At 41.3% G+C, this 12,904-nt stretch overlaps 2 protein-coding genes across 3 annotated transcripts; one reads left to right on the forward strand and one right to left on the reverse strand.

The window, feature by feature from the left end:
- Positions 1-795: 795 nt before the first annotated feature.
- On the forward strand, positions 796-2,551 carry LOC129595603 (uncharacterized). Its single transcript, XM_055492660.1, has 4 exons — positions 796-916; positions 1,032-1,153; positions 1,266-1,542; positions 1,799-2,551. The coding sequence occupies exons 1-4, from the start codon at positions 871-873 to the stop codon at positions 2,158-2,160; spliced, it is 807 nt and encodes a 268-aa protein (XP_055348635.1). The 5' UTR covers positions 796-870; the 3' UTR covers positions 2,161-2,551.
- A 222-nt stretch (positions 2,552-2,773) lies between these two features.
- Positions 2,774-8,882, reverse strand: LOC129595597 (2-hydroxyacyl-CoA lyase 2-like). Of its 2 annotated transcripts, XM_055492652.1 has the most exons (12): positions 8,513-8,880; positions 8,370-8,423; positions 8,027-8,131; positions 7,218-7,388; positions 6,661-6,737; positions 6,409-6,591; positions 5,168-5,597; positions 4,947-5,107; positions 4,153-4,290; positions 3,904-4,078; positions 3,263-3,361; positions 2,774-3,191 (listed from the first exon to the last, which is right to left on the reverse strand). In XM_055492652.1, the coding sequence occupies exons 1-12, from the start codon at positions 8,690-8,692 to the stop codon at positions 3,006-3,008; spliced, it is 1,959 nt and encodes a 652-aa protein (XP_055348627.1). In that variant the 5' UTR covers positions 8,693-8,880; the 3' UTR covers positions 2,774-3,005. The 2 variants fall into 2 exon arrangements, with proteins under 2 accessions (XP_055348627.1, XP_055348626.1); XM_055492651.1 differs by having other exon boundaries at positions 4,947-5,597; positions 8,513-8,882.
- Positions 8,883-12,904: the final 4,022 nt, after the last annotated feature.

Below are 12,904 nucleotides of genomic sequence, written 5' to 3' on the forward strand. Positions count from 1 at the left end.
ATATTCCTAGAACGGTGATTAACATTCAGTTACGCCGACGCGTAAATTCGTAACCGGTGCTTAACGATTCACTCCGTTCATTTCCGCTGCTGTAAAGCGCTTCCCGATAAAGCGGCGGAAGTTTTCCTGCCTACATACTCGTGACTATTGGGTCACTTTTTTTGCAACCGGAAATACGTGGTACTCGTATAAACCATATCGTTTCTTAAACTGAATACATATATGGACCATAAAACCGGCCCTATGACATGGCGATGGTTCAAATTTTTGCCTTACTGGGTAAGGAGTAATATCGTCTGTCTGACTGATAATATTCTAAATAGATAACGCTGGGTTGCAAGTAGCTGGAATGTGGGCATGAAACTATAATGCTCGTACTATCCTGAGAAAACCCTCCGGCACTGCCGCACTATGAATGAGCGGCCTGGCTATTGTCACCAGATTTGCGAGCTAAATGCAATGAACAATCAGTTCCAGTCCCTTTTGCTTTTTTGTTATCAGTCTTTGTATACCTACAGATATATGCTTTATAGAATGGTAGAATTGTGGTTAAGCAACTTGTTTCGTTACTTGAGTTGCTTAACCGAAATGGCGAGCTCTCCATATGCATGGGCTTGTATGAAAAAGGACAATATAATAAAAGAACAGAAAAATGTTTCACAGTTTTTATGTAGTTTTCTCTATACGTGAGCGATGTGTCACTTGAAACGTGCTTTGACATGCACGTGCCAAGAATGCATGGACAATATTCTTCGAGGGACAATACTGAGGGTTTATAAATACCGTTGCCAACATGGCGAGGTAACGGTGTACATGCGTGGTTGTGTGTGCTTCGCTTGATCACGGTTGGCTGACATTCATTTTGCGAAAATGCCGGTTTACAGCACGCTGGAGTGGATGCTACAGTTATGTTGCCGTGAGTTTTCCATAAAGCACAATTATATTATTTTTATACAGCAATATGTTTAATATTGCTATTATATTGTGAAGTGAGCGACAAGATGAAGTAATACTGCCTTTTTCCCTTGCAGTTGTGCTACTGATTCCCTGCAGTTTTACCAAGGATAGTCCGGCAAACGCAACCTTTAACTCAACATGCAAGCCAGTTCCCAATTTAATTCGGCCGCCGTACAGCAAAGTGAACATTTCCGAGGTACTTTAATTTTGCTGAATGTGATCGGTTTGCTTACATCGTGTGTGACGATGTACATGTATGCAATGATTGCAATAATTTATATGGTGATTGTTTCATTTCTGCCTCTCAGTTAATCGCCGGACGGACCTGGTATCCGTATATGCTGTACGACAGCAAAAACGCCTCCAATCCCGTGTACCTAAACCCGGAAATCCACTTCACCCATGTTGGCCACGGGAACGAGCCGACGCGGATGTCACCGGCGGAAGTTATAATCGAACAGGAAACATATTTCGATGTCAATCGGACATGCAGTGACCTTTTGGAAATCTCCTGGTTTACCACCGACGGACGGCAAATAGGTTCCGCGTTTGACGTCACAGTGAATAACACTCTCACCGTTAACTGTATGTACGCGCGTTTTCGGAATCTGAACAATTTTCAAATTTATAATGTTCGGTTTATTTGATTTTTGTACTGCAGTTTACTGTAATTATGTGATTTCATATTGCAATAATTATGTCTACGCAAAAAGCATCAAGGTAATTTTTTAATTTCGTTTCTATTTAAGTTTTCGAATTAGTTTACAGCAGCACAAAAATGAACTGCTGATACTGAGCAATGACGACAATTCTTTATAATATTTCATTTATTAATTTGCAGCTTTCGATGATTCGATATTGTGGAAAACCGACTTGAAGACCTTTATCATGTTCCACAACTGCGATACGCGCAATTCGACAACCGGCAATTGCGAAAGATTATACATTTATCTCCACACCATATTCAAACCCAATGTGCTGACCGCCGCCCAGAAGCAGACGATTGTCACCGCCGTCAACAGCCTCCTGAAGCCGCACTGTTTGAGCGTAACCGATTTCCAGGTGTACCGCTGGGACGACACCCTGCCGGTGTGCCCGCACAGTGATCGGGAGAAGCAGCCGGATGCCTTCAAGACACTGGTCGAGGCCTATACTTTACTCGTCGAAAAGCCGGGTTCAACCAATTCGACGGCGGCGAACTAAGTCCTTTAATAAATTTTCTGAGAGTTGCTAATGAATATGTGCCATCCGCCTCAGACTAACCAAAATGTTTACGAAATTTATGATTCATTATCGTCATCCCTGGATTTCATGCACAGCATTTCGACCAGCAAAGATTGACCTTTTGCGCAAACTACCTTGTGATTAACGTCGTTCTCTAAAACTATAAAAGTATATTACACTTTATGCAAAGTAATATACATACTGGTGGCCGAATAACTTCAAGTACAACAGCTGCAAGTGTAGGTGGTTAATTTACTTTGTATATACAGTCTGTATGTACTCGTACTTTGATAATGTTATATAGTATTCGCCGTATCATCCAATAACTAAACCTCGTCAATTGCAGAAGTGGCTTAGCGTAGTGAATGGGCTGTCATTGGAAACTGCTCTGATCTTCGATGATAGTCAACGCCCAGCGTAGTCAACGCGAAAGATCGCATTCTCATTAAAGTGCACCAGTGTAGTGAGTGTACAACAAGACTTTTTTGAAATAAATTCAGTAATAATTGTTTGTAAAAAATTGTAGTGCTTGTTGTAGGTACATCATTTAAGAAAGTGTTAGTTTTGGAATTGTATCGCAACAGTATATCCGCCACCCTCCTGATAAGAATTCTGAATAATTCAACAGCGCTGACTGGTAATGAACACCGATAAAACAAAACGTCGAAGTAAGATGAGCATCAATCATAAATTAACTTGTTAACATTGTCCCATAACTCCATTCATTAGAAATAAAAAAATTAACAGAACAAAAACGTAATTTAAATAAAAGTTTTATTTTCATCAAAAATTACGAATAAAAATCAGAAAAAAACAGTTGTTAATTAAACGGAAATGCTGCCTTTGCGGAAATCGCTCTTGCCGATGAGCACGTTAATCAGGACGCTCTGTCCAGCGCGGCTAGTCTTCACCGCTTCCTGAAAAACATCCGCCATCCGGCCGGCGTCCTGCCGACCGATTTTGATGCCTTTTGCACCGAAAGCTTCCACGGTTTTCTCGTAATCGGAGAACTGCAGTGGGAAAACAAACAATATCACTATTTCATTGACCAGTTAATACCGAACAGCACTGTTTAACTTACATCCAGCATGCAGCTAACCGCGCTGCCCAGCAAATCCACTTGGTCGCGCGCGATCTGCGACCAGCAGGCATCGTTCCCGATCACTCCGATCACCGGCGTCTGCAACACCGAGTTTTCAACCATAATTTATCAAGGATGACATGGAATAATTAAGGCGGTATACTGCACCATTGGGTACCAAATTTGAAAAGAAAAACTTGTTCCGTAAATTATTAATTTGATAGTATTTATCTCCTAGTAAAAAAACGCTAACAGCCTAACACCTAGTGCTAACACCAAATTTTCATAATAAAACTGCAGCGGCAGTAGCAGAACCAAAATACGCTTTTTCTATCTTCCTACGAGTACATAACGAAAATACCAGTGCATTCATAGATAACGAAAATACCAATGCAAAGAAATGCAAAACAAAACAAAACATGGGAAAAATTGTGCTGCATGTAATTTCGTAGGTTTACAAGTACAATCTGTCTAGCAGTTGTGCACCATTTAAACTACGGCCAAACTGCGCCCGACTTACGAGCCAACATTCTACAATAACCTGCACAAAGCAGGCATACAGGGTGTGCAAATATACGCATTTGTGCGTTATTACTGCTTTTCACCAACAAACCATTTGCTCATACTGCGTCTTTGCTAACCTTATGGCGTTGGAATGTGTCGTATTCCATCAGACTGTACCCCGCCGATCCATCGCCCCAAATCAGCCAGATATCACACTCAGGGCGGACCAGTTTCGCGCCCAACGCGAATCCACCACCCACACCCAGCGTCCCGAATGGTCCGGGATCCAGCCACATCAACGGGCCGCGAGGTCTGGTACAAAAAAACATAAAATAATAAATATCAAATTCTTTGCCGTGCATGGTATTAATAGACATTTTTTCCACCTCATGACATAAGCAGCAGTAGCCACAAAATCCCCTCCGTCCGCCACTAAAATTGTGTTTTCCGGCAGTGTTTCTTCCATAACGTGCAACACTTTGATCGGGTTCAGGTGCTGATCGGTTGTCTCCTCAGCGCGTAATCTAAACAAAAATCCTGAATAATTCAAACAAAACGATTCTGTTTAAAATTTCAAAAAGAAAATATTCAAAACATAAAATAACTATAAAAAATAAACGTTTTTATTATTAGAACGATTATTTTTGTATAAAAGAAATATACAAAAGTAGTAATCGTTCGTTTTTTGTGTTTCAAAAAAACATGTTACCATGAAAGTTTTGGGAGTCTCAATTTTCGCTTTGCTGTTCTGAACTTTTCAGAATTAATGCGACGTGTGACAGACCACCGAGGAAAAGCCAACATTCTACAACATTCTGTACAAAACTGACGCACTGTAATCATGGGAGCTGAAAGTCTTACTTAAACGAATATAAAAATTAATTTATTACCAATATACAGGCTATATACAGCAACTGCTTGTCTACAACAAAAAATAAGTTATGAATTTTGTGACAAACAGGAAAATATCAAAACCAAAACAAGATACGATCAAAAACTTGACTTAAATACCAACGAAAAATACAAATAAAGCACACCGTAAGGGCAACAACTACATTGAACGTTGCGGCAAAGTTCACGAAAGAACCAGAATCCAATTAAAAAAACTATCAAAAACAAAAACAAATTTTTATTACAAATTTACAAACGAAAACTGCGCCGAAAATCCCTAAGTCGTCACCTGTTTTTATCCTCAGCTGCCTTGTTGCGATCCTGAATAGCCTTCACCCACTCTTCCTCCACTTTATATCCAGTCTGCGTCAATTTCTTTTCCAACCGCAACAGGAAATCTCCGGGATCGCCTTCCGTGACCAGCGTCGGCTGCCAAAACAATCCTGAATTCTGCAAACAAAAATTCATCAAAATAACCAAGAAACAAAAGCCAGGATCACCCAGTCTTACCAATCCCGCCAATTGCTTATCCCGATTGACGGAAATGATCTTCTTCCCGCGCCGGAAATCACGTCCGTAATTCAGCCGGAAATCCGCCACGGCGCCGCACAAAACGATCAAATCCGCCTCCCGAATGGCATCCTTCCGCGCCTGGCGAATCTGGAAGTCAGCTTTCGTGCCTAGCAGCCCGCGCGCCATCCCCGACAAGCTGGAGGGAATGCGCAGGCGTTCCAAGGCGCCGCGCACTTCCGACACGGGATTGGGCGCCAGTGTGCACTGACTGCCCACCAGAAACATGGGTTTCTTGGCCTGCGAGATCAGCTGGGTGACGGTGGATAAATGGGCGTCGGAGACGGTGGGACGGGTGACCGGCAGGGGACTGGTGTCCTGCGGGGAGGCCGGTTCGGCGAAAATACCTTGGAGATAGGTGCTTGATATCCTGCCAACGAAAACCATTTAAAACAAATTTTACAAAACGAAACAGGAAAAACAAAACCATTTTTCCTTTTTCCAGGGATGATGTCTGTGAAGAAGTAATTTCATGTTTTGCAATCGTTAACCGTAAAGGCTTGAATGCATCCCCATTAAAGTAAGTATCGTCAGCAATCGTACGCCAATATTCTACCATATCTCCACGTGCAGGAAGCAGTGAGACTCACCGATGAAGTTAGGATCAGAATTAATAAAATAATTCAAACATAACAGTCTTTTACGACTTTTGTTAGTGTACTTAATCTAAAAATAAATTGCAACAAAAATGCGTTACGGCAAACAGAAAAAAACTGAAACAGAAAAGTGTTATTAAATGTCACTTTACCACTATAAATCACATATCACATTTTTAGCTTGTACATCTGCGAAAAAATAGCGCAAAAGAAAATAGCGTGCAGACACAAGTCAAACCTACAGTTGTTCAACTGGAAAACAACCTTTATAGAAGAAACATGGAAAAAAATATTACTAACTCAGCTACTGCTTGCCATTTACTAATTTTTTGAGCAGCCGATATCCTACAATAATCTGCACACAGTCAACGCAGTGCAGATATCCCGAAATTAAAATCGAAATTACGGTATGTGAACGAATAAAAACTTTCTGCAGCCTCTCCTTGTCTAAAATGGACAATCGGTTCTGGCAAACAAAAAATAAAAGAAAAATTCATTTTTAAAATTCGATGTATTTTATTAACTATAAAAATCAGAAGGAAGACAAAAGGTGATTTTAAGTGGACAAACACGTGCCCAACCTACAGCTGTTCCATTTTAGCCGGGAATCCTTTGGCTTTCTTGGCGGCGTCTGGTTTAACAAACGTATCCGACACCACGTTGTAGGGATACAAGATATCCAAGGGGAACTCGACGAACACCGGGCCAGGTGTGCCGCTTTGTGCGATCTGCATGGCTGAGCGGAGTGTCGGCACAATATCCTGCATCCTAAAAACCGGCATTCACTTAATCAGCGACTTCAATTTTTCAACAAAAATATATTGGTAGATGTCCTACCGAGAAACCGAATACGTGGCTTTGCAGATTGTTTGGAAAACCGACACCTGATCGATGTCCTGGAGAGCACCTCGGCCCTATTAAACACAAAATGAATAATTAAATTGTCGATTATTTTCCACCAAGATAAACTAGAACTGGCGCTGCGCTCGGCTTAAAATATTCTCACGTAGTCCTAATTCTTGAAAGTAAAATCTCGGTGTATAATACCGCCACCGGTAAAAAGAAACGCGTGCACAATCCATTCAGCCATAAAATTAAACATATGGTTTTATCTACAGTTTTAGAAGAGTGTCATTATGAAAATGTGGGAAAAAACAGGAAATTAATGCAAAATATTTTCATAAAACGCGAGCACACGGTTTGTTCTCAGTGTCCATCGCGCAAGGACAGACTCTGCACAGCTCAAAACAACACTGAAGTAGCTTTCTAAATCAAATTAACGGGTGTAACAGTGATTTTCCGGATAAATTAAAATCAAATTTTAACAGCAAACTTACAAATAAATTTTAAATAATTTAATCTACTTTACAGATCAACTTGTACGAAGTACGAACCTTCAGGATGGTGGCGGCAGCGCCGCCGATGAGCAGCAACGGGCTCTGCGCCATCTGGGCGTTCTTCATGGCCGTGACCGTGTTGGTGACGCCGGGTCCGGCGGTGACGGCCGCCACTCCGATCTTCCCCGACAGACGCGAGACGGCATCGGCTGCGAATACAGCATTCACCTGCTCAGACAAAAAAGCACACCGGATAAATTAGTACATCACAGCCAGTTTATCTATGCCCGTCTGTCTGCAAATGCCACACCGCAATTCGGCAAATTTAATCTGATAATCTAAAGTCAACCCGTAAAACAAGGCACAAAAAATTCTCCACAGCGACCGGATAAAAGGAGCTTCTTTTTAAAAGTATGGAAAGTATTTTTTCTAAAAAAAACGAGTAAAATTTCGATAACAACATTTAGCATAATATATCATGTAAAGAAGTCTCAAGTGTGCTTATACGACATTATACAATCCACTGCACTACCATATGTCGCGATCTTCTTTCATTTCGCCTACGAAACCGTTGTTATTCATTCGATCGCCTACCGAGAATACGAACTCGGATCAGTCAATTTGACGAGTTTGTGAAGTCTACCAACATGAGCTTTATAGATATTTACCAGTCACCATCTTCAAAAAAACCCAATAGAAGTAAAACAGAAAATTATGAAAGGCCCACTGCGGATAAAAAATGCATTCCTTATCACGGTATACGAGCACATGTTTTTCCATAAAACTTTTCCATAATACACTTCCATAATACATTTTCCATCATACTTTTCCATACACAAACATAAATGTTCAATTACAGCGCGTACCTCATGGCGCGTATCCACCACACGGATGCCCAGTTTCTCGCACGATGTCAGAATGGGTGAAATATGTCCGCCCGACAAGCAGAACACGTAAGGAATACCATGCGACTGCAAGCATCACAAACATCAAGTTCCCAAAAAAAAGCTAACATGTCAGAAGGAATTGCTTTTTTTAATACTCTTTTATGCACGACAATTTTGGGCATCCAAATTAAATTCCTATTATTTGCTTATCTATTAAAATAAATTAACAAGGTATAAATAAATATAAATGTAATCATAATATTTAAAAAAAAAATAAAAAAAACTGATACTAGTAAAATTTCAAGGCTTAGTAATTCCGTACCTTCAGAACAGATGCAACAAGATCCCCACCGTGCTTTTTGCTCTGTTTGTCAACCTAGAAAAGCAGATTTACGATGTTGAACTATCCACTGCCGAGCGTGAATAACGAAGTTCCTGAAAGAAAGTAAATCAGGCTTCACTTACCTTCCCCAGGAACCCCGCGTATACAATCTTCCCCCATTTCGTCAGCACCGCACGATTGAGAAACATTCTCACCACACCGTACAGCACAATCAGACCAAGAGAACCGTAGAAGAGCGAGCACAGACAGCAGGAATCATATTCGTCGTGATGGTGGTGATGGGAATGATCGGCTGCATCCATGAATTCGGAATGGTACTGATAGTATACAATTTCGTCCGCACCACAACACGGCACAGCCAGGGCGGTCGGGAGAGAGAACAAGCGGTGGACGGCTGAAAAAGGCTGCTAAAAAGCAATCAGCTGTTTTTCAGCGGCGCGGAATATTTTGTAGAATTTTGGCTACCGCTGCTGCAGCCCACTTCCAATGTGCAGCGTGTAAGAAATGGAATTTGAACCGCGATTAGACGGCCGGTAAATCGAATATATTCGTAACAGGCTGCCGCTCGTGGGTGGGAAAGCGGCGCTTTTACGAAACGCTGTCACCGGGTGGCTTCAATTTCGAAAGATTCTGTGCTGCATTAGCGAGATCATTTTTCTCGCGTTCAGAAGAGAAGCAAAAAATTTATTTCATAGAAAATAAAAAAGTTTACACATGTCGTGAATTCGTGATATACATACTGGATACGAGCACTGCATGGCGACAGAGCGATTCATCGTAAACGTCTACCGCGGTCCTTATATCCAGCAAATAGTTAACCACTTCCGGTAAGCCTGACGAATCGGACAAGGCTCCCGATCATACCTGCTAACCATGTTAAAGACTGCAAAGAAGGAAAAGATTTTATTTTCAAAAACAGGTGGAAAGAATTGTAATTAGAGTTATAAGACGGTCAATTCGAATTCACAATGGTACTATACACAGGAATGCGCGTTATAACTCAGCTTCTCGCAGTAAAAGACTCAGCAATAAAAAGTTATCATACTGGCGCAAATGGAATTAACTTTCCATCACGACAGGATTAATCATTAGTGCAATATAAATAAAAATATTTTTCATTTGTTCGCATACGTTTTTAATTTCGTTACACCACGCATCAGATTCCACTTAAAGGAATGAAGAATGCCGATATGAATGACGAATGGTACTGCATTGGCACGTAGCCGTTTTTCTACGATTTCACTAGACAAACTTGCCCAAGTACACCGCTGTACTTGCTCTGAACCGCATCACCTGGAAGTGTTGCAAAAGCGCCGGTTTTCCTTGTGAGCCATGGAACCGACCGGCTTGTCAAGTAAAAATGGGAAAGCCCGGACGGGATGACCTTGAGACCTGTTGTCGAAAGGATGCCGCTCGCGTGTGATGCAACGAGCTGGTGAACGGTTGCAAACTCTCATACCACAGGCAGGTCGAAGAACTTTGGAAGCGGTTCTGGAAGCCCAGCTGGCAGAACTTTGCAAACACGAATGGATTCGTTTTTGGAAACGGGTACCATGTTTTATCCTTTAAAGTTTTGGCGTTTTTTTGGCGTTTCATGAAATCCAGAAATTGCGTTTTGTCAGTTCCCCCTCTCAAGAGAGACAATGGTTTGTTTGTTTCTGATGACAATGAGAAGGCCGAAATTTTTAACCGACAGTACTGCGCTTCTCATTCAGTGTGTGCAAAGCATTGTCAGGTACTGCATCAGAAATTATGTGTAACATGTCGAAATCGAAATCGACGAATCCCTGATTCTCTTACAACTCTCGTCTGTCTCTCAAATACATCGAGTGAAACTTCGAAATAACGAATAAATTATTGAAAGCCGCTGGTCAGTCGATTGTGAAGCCCTTAAAGTTGATTTTTAATGCAGTCTTGAACGAAGGCGTTTATCCTGAAGCATGGAAATTAGCGTACGTTGTTCCTATACCAAAAAAAGGATGTGATTTGACCCTTCCAGTAGCCATCGTCCCATATCAATGCTAAATCCGATTTCGAAAATTTTTGAACGCTGCTTATCCGAAATAATACGAGATCATTTGCGCGAAAATGGTGCTTTGGCGATCATCAGTTCGCTTATCGTCGTAAAGGTCAACCGAACTGGAGATTCTGTATTTTGTAAAAACAGTTTCGGATTTTATTGAAAACGGCATCGACGTTGCCGCTATTTTTCTTGACTGTTCTAAAGCTTTCGACAAGTGCGACCATCAAAGTCTTGTGTCATCTTTGCTGAAGCTTAATCTTAGCAGATAATTCATCTATTATCTGACTATTTAAAAAATCGTAAGCAGTGCGTCTCTGTTGGAGCATATTTGTCGGAAATTTTAAACGTAACCAGTGGTGTTCCCCAGGATCGGTGTTGGGCTTTGTTGTTTATTTGTCTTCTAAACGAAGTGCCTTTATACTCATAAATGGCAGTGTACATGCTGATTTTTGCCGATGATATTGTTTTGCTACGTCCGTTAACTGAAGATAGCCATATATTTCTTCAAGGTGACCTTAACTGTTTGTTTGAATACAACATCTAAAGGTCTTGTTTTTTGATGCGGAAAAGTCTGTCCACATGCAGTTTTCAAAACGGTCTCCGAGTGTAAGGCGAATTTATTCAATAACAATCCCATACCATTTTCTGAAAATGTTAAGCATTTGGGAGTCGAAATTGATCGTGAGCTGTCGTTCAAACTCCATGCAGAAAACCTTGCTGGAAAGTGCAAGAAACGGATCTGGTACATCAATTCTCTGTTTCGCTATCGTGACTCTGGTGCTCGCCTTATGCTGTTTAAATCTTTGGTGTTTCCTCTTATGGATTACTGCGGGCCAGCCGTTTTTCCGCTGTTCAAAATGTCGAAAGATAAAATAGAGCATTGCATTGAAAAATTTGTTGCATCTGTTCGCCTAGGTAACGATACTTCCGACTACCAGCTTCGTTTGAAAGAACTTGATTGGGATAGCTATCGCATAAGAACTGCAAAACAGCTGCTTACTTTCGTTTATAAGCTAGTTTTTGGATTAATGCCGCTAAGCGAAAAATTCTTTTCTAAGCATACAGTGTCTGCTGTCTCGTCTGAATCTGTTTCAGGTAACACACGCAGTCTCCGTCGGCTTGAACGCCACTACCTTCCACTCCGTCCAGTACCAACGACTGCGTGTGGCGCAACCGCCATCCCTATTTCCGGCTCATTCAGCGAAAAACTCATTTCCCTGTGGAACGAAGTATCTCTCCCCTCAGGCTCGTACAAATCTCTCGGAACTTTTCGAAAATCCTTAGAACATGTAAAATGGACAGAACTGAATTGGTCCAAAAAATTTCTGCACCTGTAGACTATCTTATCTTGTTAATTGATCACTCTCTCATTTGCTAAACTGTTGATTTTTGTTTCAATCACCGTGTTACAATTGTTACTCTCTTTAGCTGTGTTTTTCTTTTATGTCAGATCTTAGACTGTCAACCTGTATATTATTGTGACCTTTCCACCATGCCCCTCACTGTTTAATTTCTGTTTACTGTCCACTGCTGTTAAGGGTACGGCCCTGTTGCACGAAGACAATAAATTCACCATTATTATTAAAAAAGTAGTGGTTGATACGTTAGGAGTTTTTGGCCCAGCGTTTTAGTTTAGCGGCTGTTTGAGTTCAGCGGAAATGTACTGTAACGGCTGTGTTGGGTTGCCTTTTAACGAGGCACGGTAGTATCCACTCCAGCTGGAGTGTAAAAAAAAGCCAAATAATTTAATGTCTCCATGAAGCAACCTACGCTCCATCTCCTTATTAACTTTCATCGCAGCTGTAAACTAAACAACAGCCAAAGTATTAATGGTATTATTGATTGCGCCGCTGTACAGAGTGCACACTAACCAGCTAACAGCCGTTGCATCCTCATAAAATTAATTTTAAACAATTGGCGACTTTGCGCTTAGTTTATGCTGTAACTGTTCGGTGCGTTATTTGTGTGATTGAACATCCTGACAATTCCGACTCTGCCGGAAGTTGTGGTAGTTTTGTGTAGTTCTGAAGTTGTAGTGGTTTTGACTTTTGAGAGGCTGTGTACTACGAAAACATTCACGGCAGCTGCACACCTTGTTCATACACAGTCCAACAATGTTTACAAACACGAAATGTAAACACCGATCATCAGGGTACATTGCCAGGACAGCGGTTATGTCAAACGTAATACTCGTATCACAAAAACACTGCATTTTAAATTGCAGACAACAAAGCAGAGTATACTTTTCTTCCATTTAGACAAAATCGTAGTTATTGTGAGCACTGAGCGGAATAATAATTACGTGAGTCCCTGTTTGACTTGTCGGCTTAGGTCATTTTTATTATTTTTTGTTAAATTTTTTTGTGAAATTTTTAAAAGACGTTAGCCGGCCGTTTGTACCCTGCTGGAACCGTGAAGGCAATTACCGCAGCCGGTCCCCGTGGTGAGTTTGCATATGAGCATGGCACACCACCCGACGGTCCCGGCCACA

Source organism: Paramacrobiotus metropolitanus, unplaced genomic scaffold (genome assembly GCF_019649055.1).
Source record: "Paramacrobiotus metropolitanus isolate TYO unplaced genomic scaffold, Prichtersi_v1.0 Parri_scaffold0000080, whole genome shotgun sequence".
Lineage (NCBI taxonomy): Eukaryota > Metazoa > Tardigrada > Eutardigrada > Parachela > Macrobiotidae > Paramacrobiotus > Paramacrobiotus metropolitanus.

What these genes read in the sequence shown, in the direction of transcription:
- LOC129595603 (XM_055492660.1), top strand. Translation starts at nt 871, where the DNA reads ATGCCGGTTTACAGCACGCTGGAGTGGATGCTACAGTTATGTTGCC. An exon ending in GCAAAGTGAACATTTCCGAG is followed by an intron (nt 1,154 to 1,265) that starts GTACTTTAATTT and finishes TCTGCCTCTCAG; the next exon opens with TTAATCGCCGGACGGACCTG. An exon ending in TAACACTCTCACCGTTAACT is followed by an intron (nt 1,543 to 1,798) that starts GTATGTACGCGC and finishes ATTAATTTGCAG; the next exon opens with CTTTCGATGATTCGATATTG.
- LOC129595597 (XM_055492651.1), bottom strand. Translation starts at nt 8,692, where the DNA reads ATGGATGCAGCCGATCATTCCCATCACCACCATCACGACGAATATGAT. An exon ending in GCAGCTGAGGATAAAAACAG is followed by an intron (nt 4,291 to 4,946) that starts GTGACGACTTAG and finishes ATTTTTGTTTAG; the next exon opens with ATTACGCGCTGAGGAGACAA. An exon ending in CGGTTAGCTGCATGCTGGAT is followed by an intron (nt 3,192 to 3,262) that starts GTAAGTTAAACA and finishes TTCCCACTGCAG; the next exon opens with TTCTCCGATTACGAGAAAAC.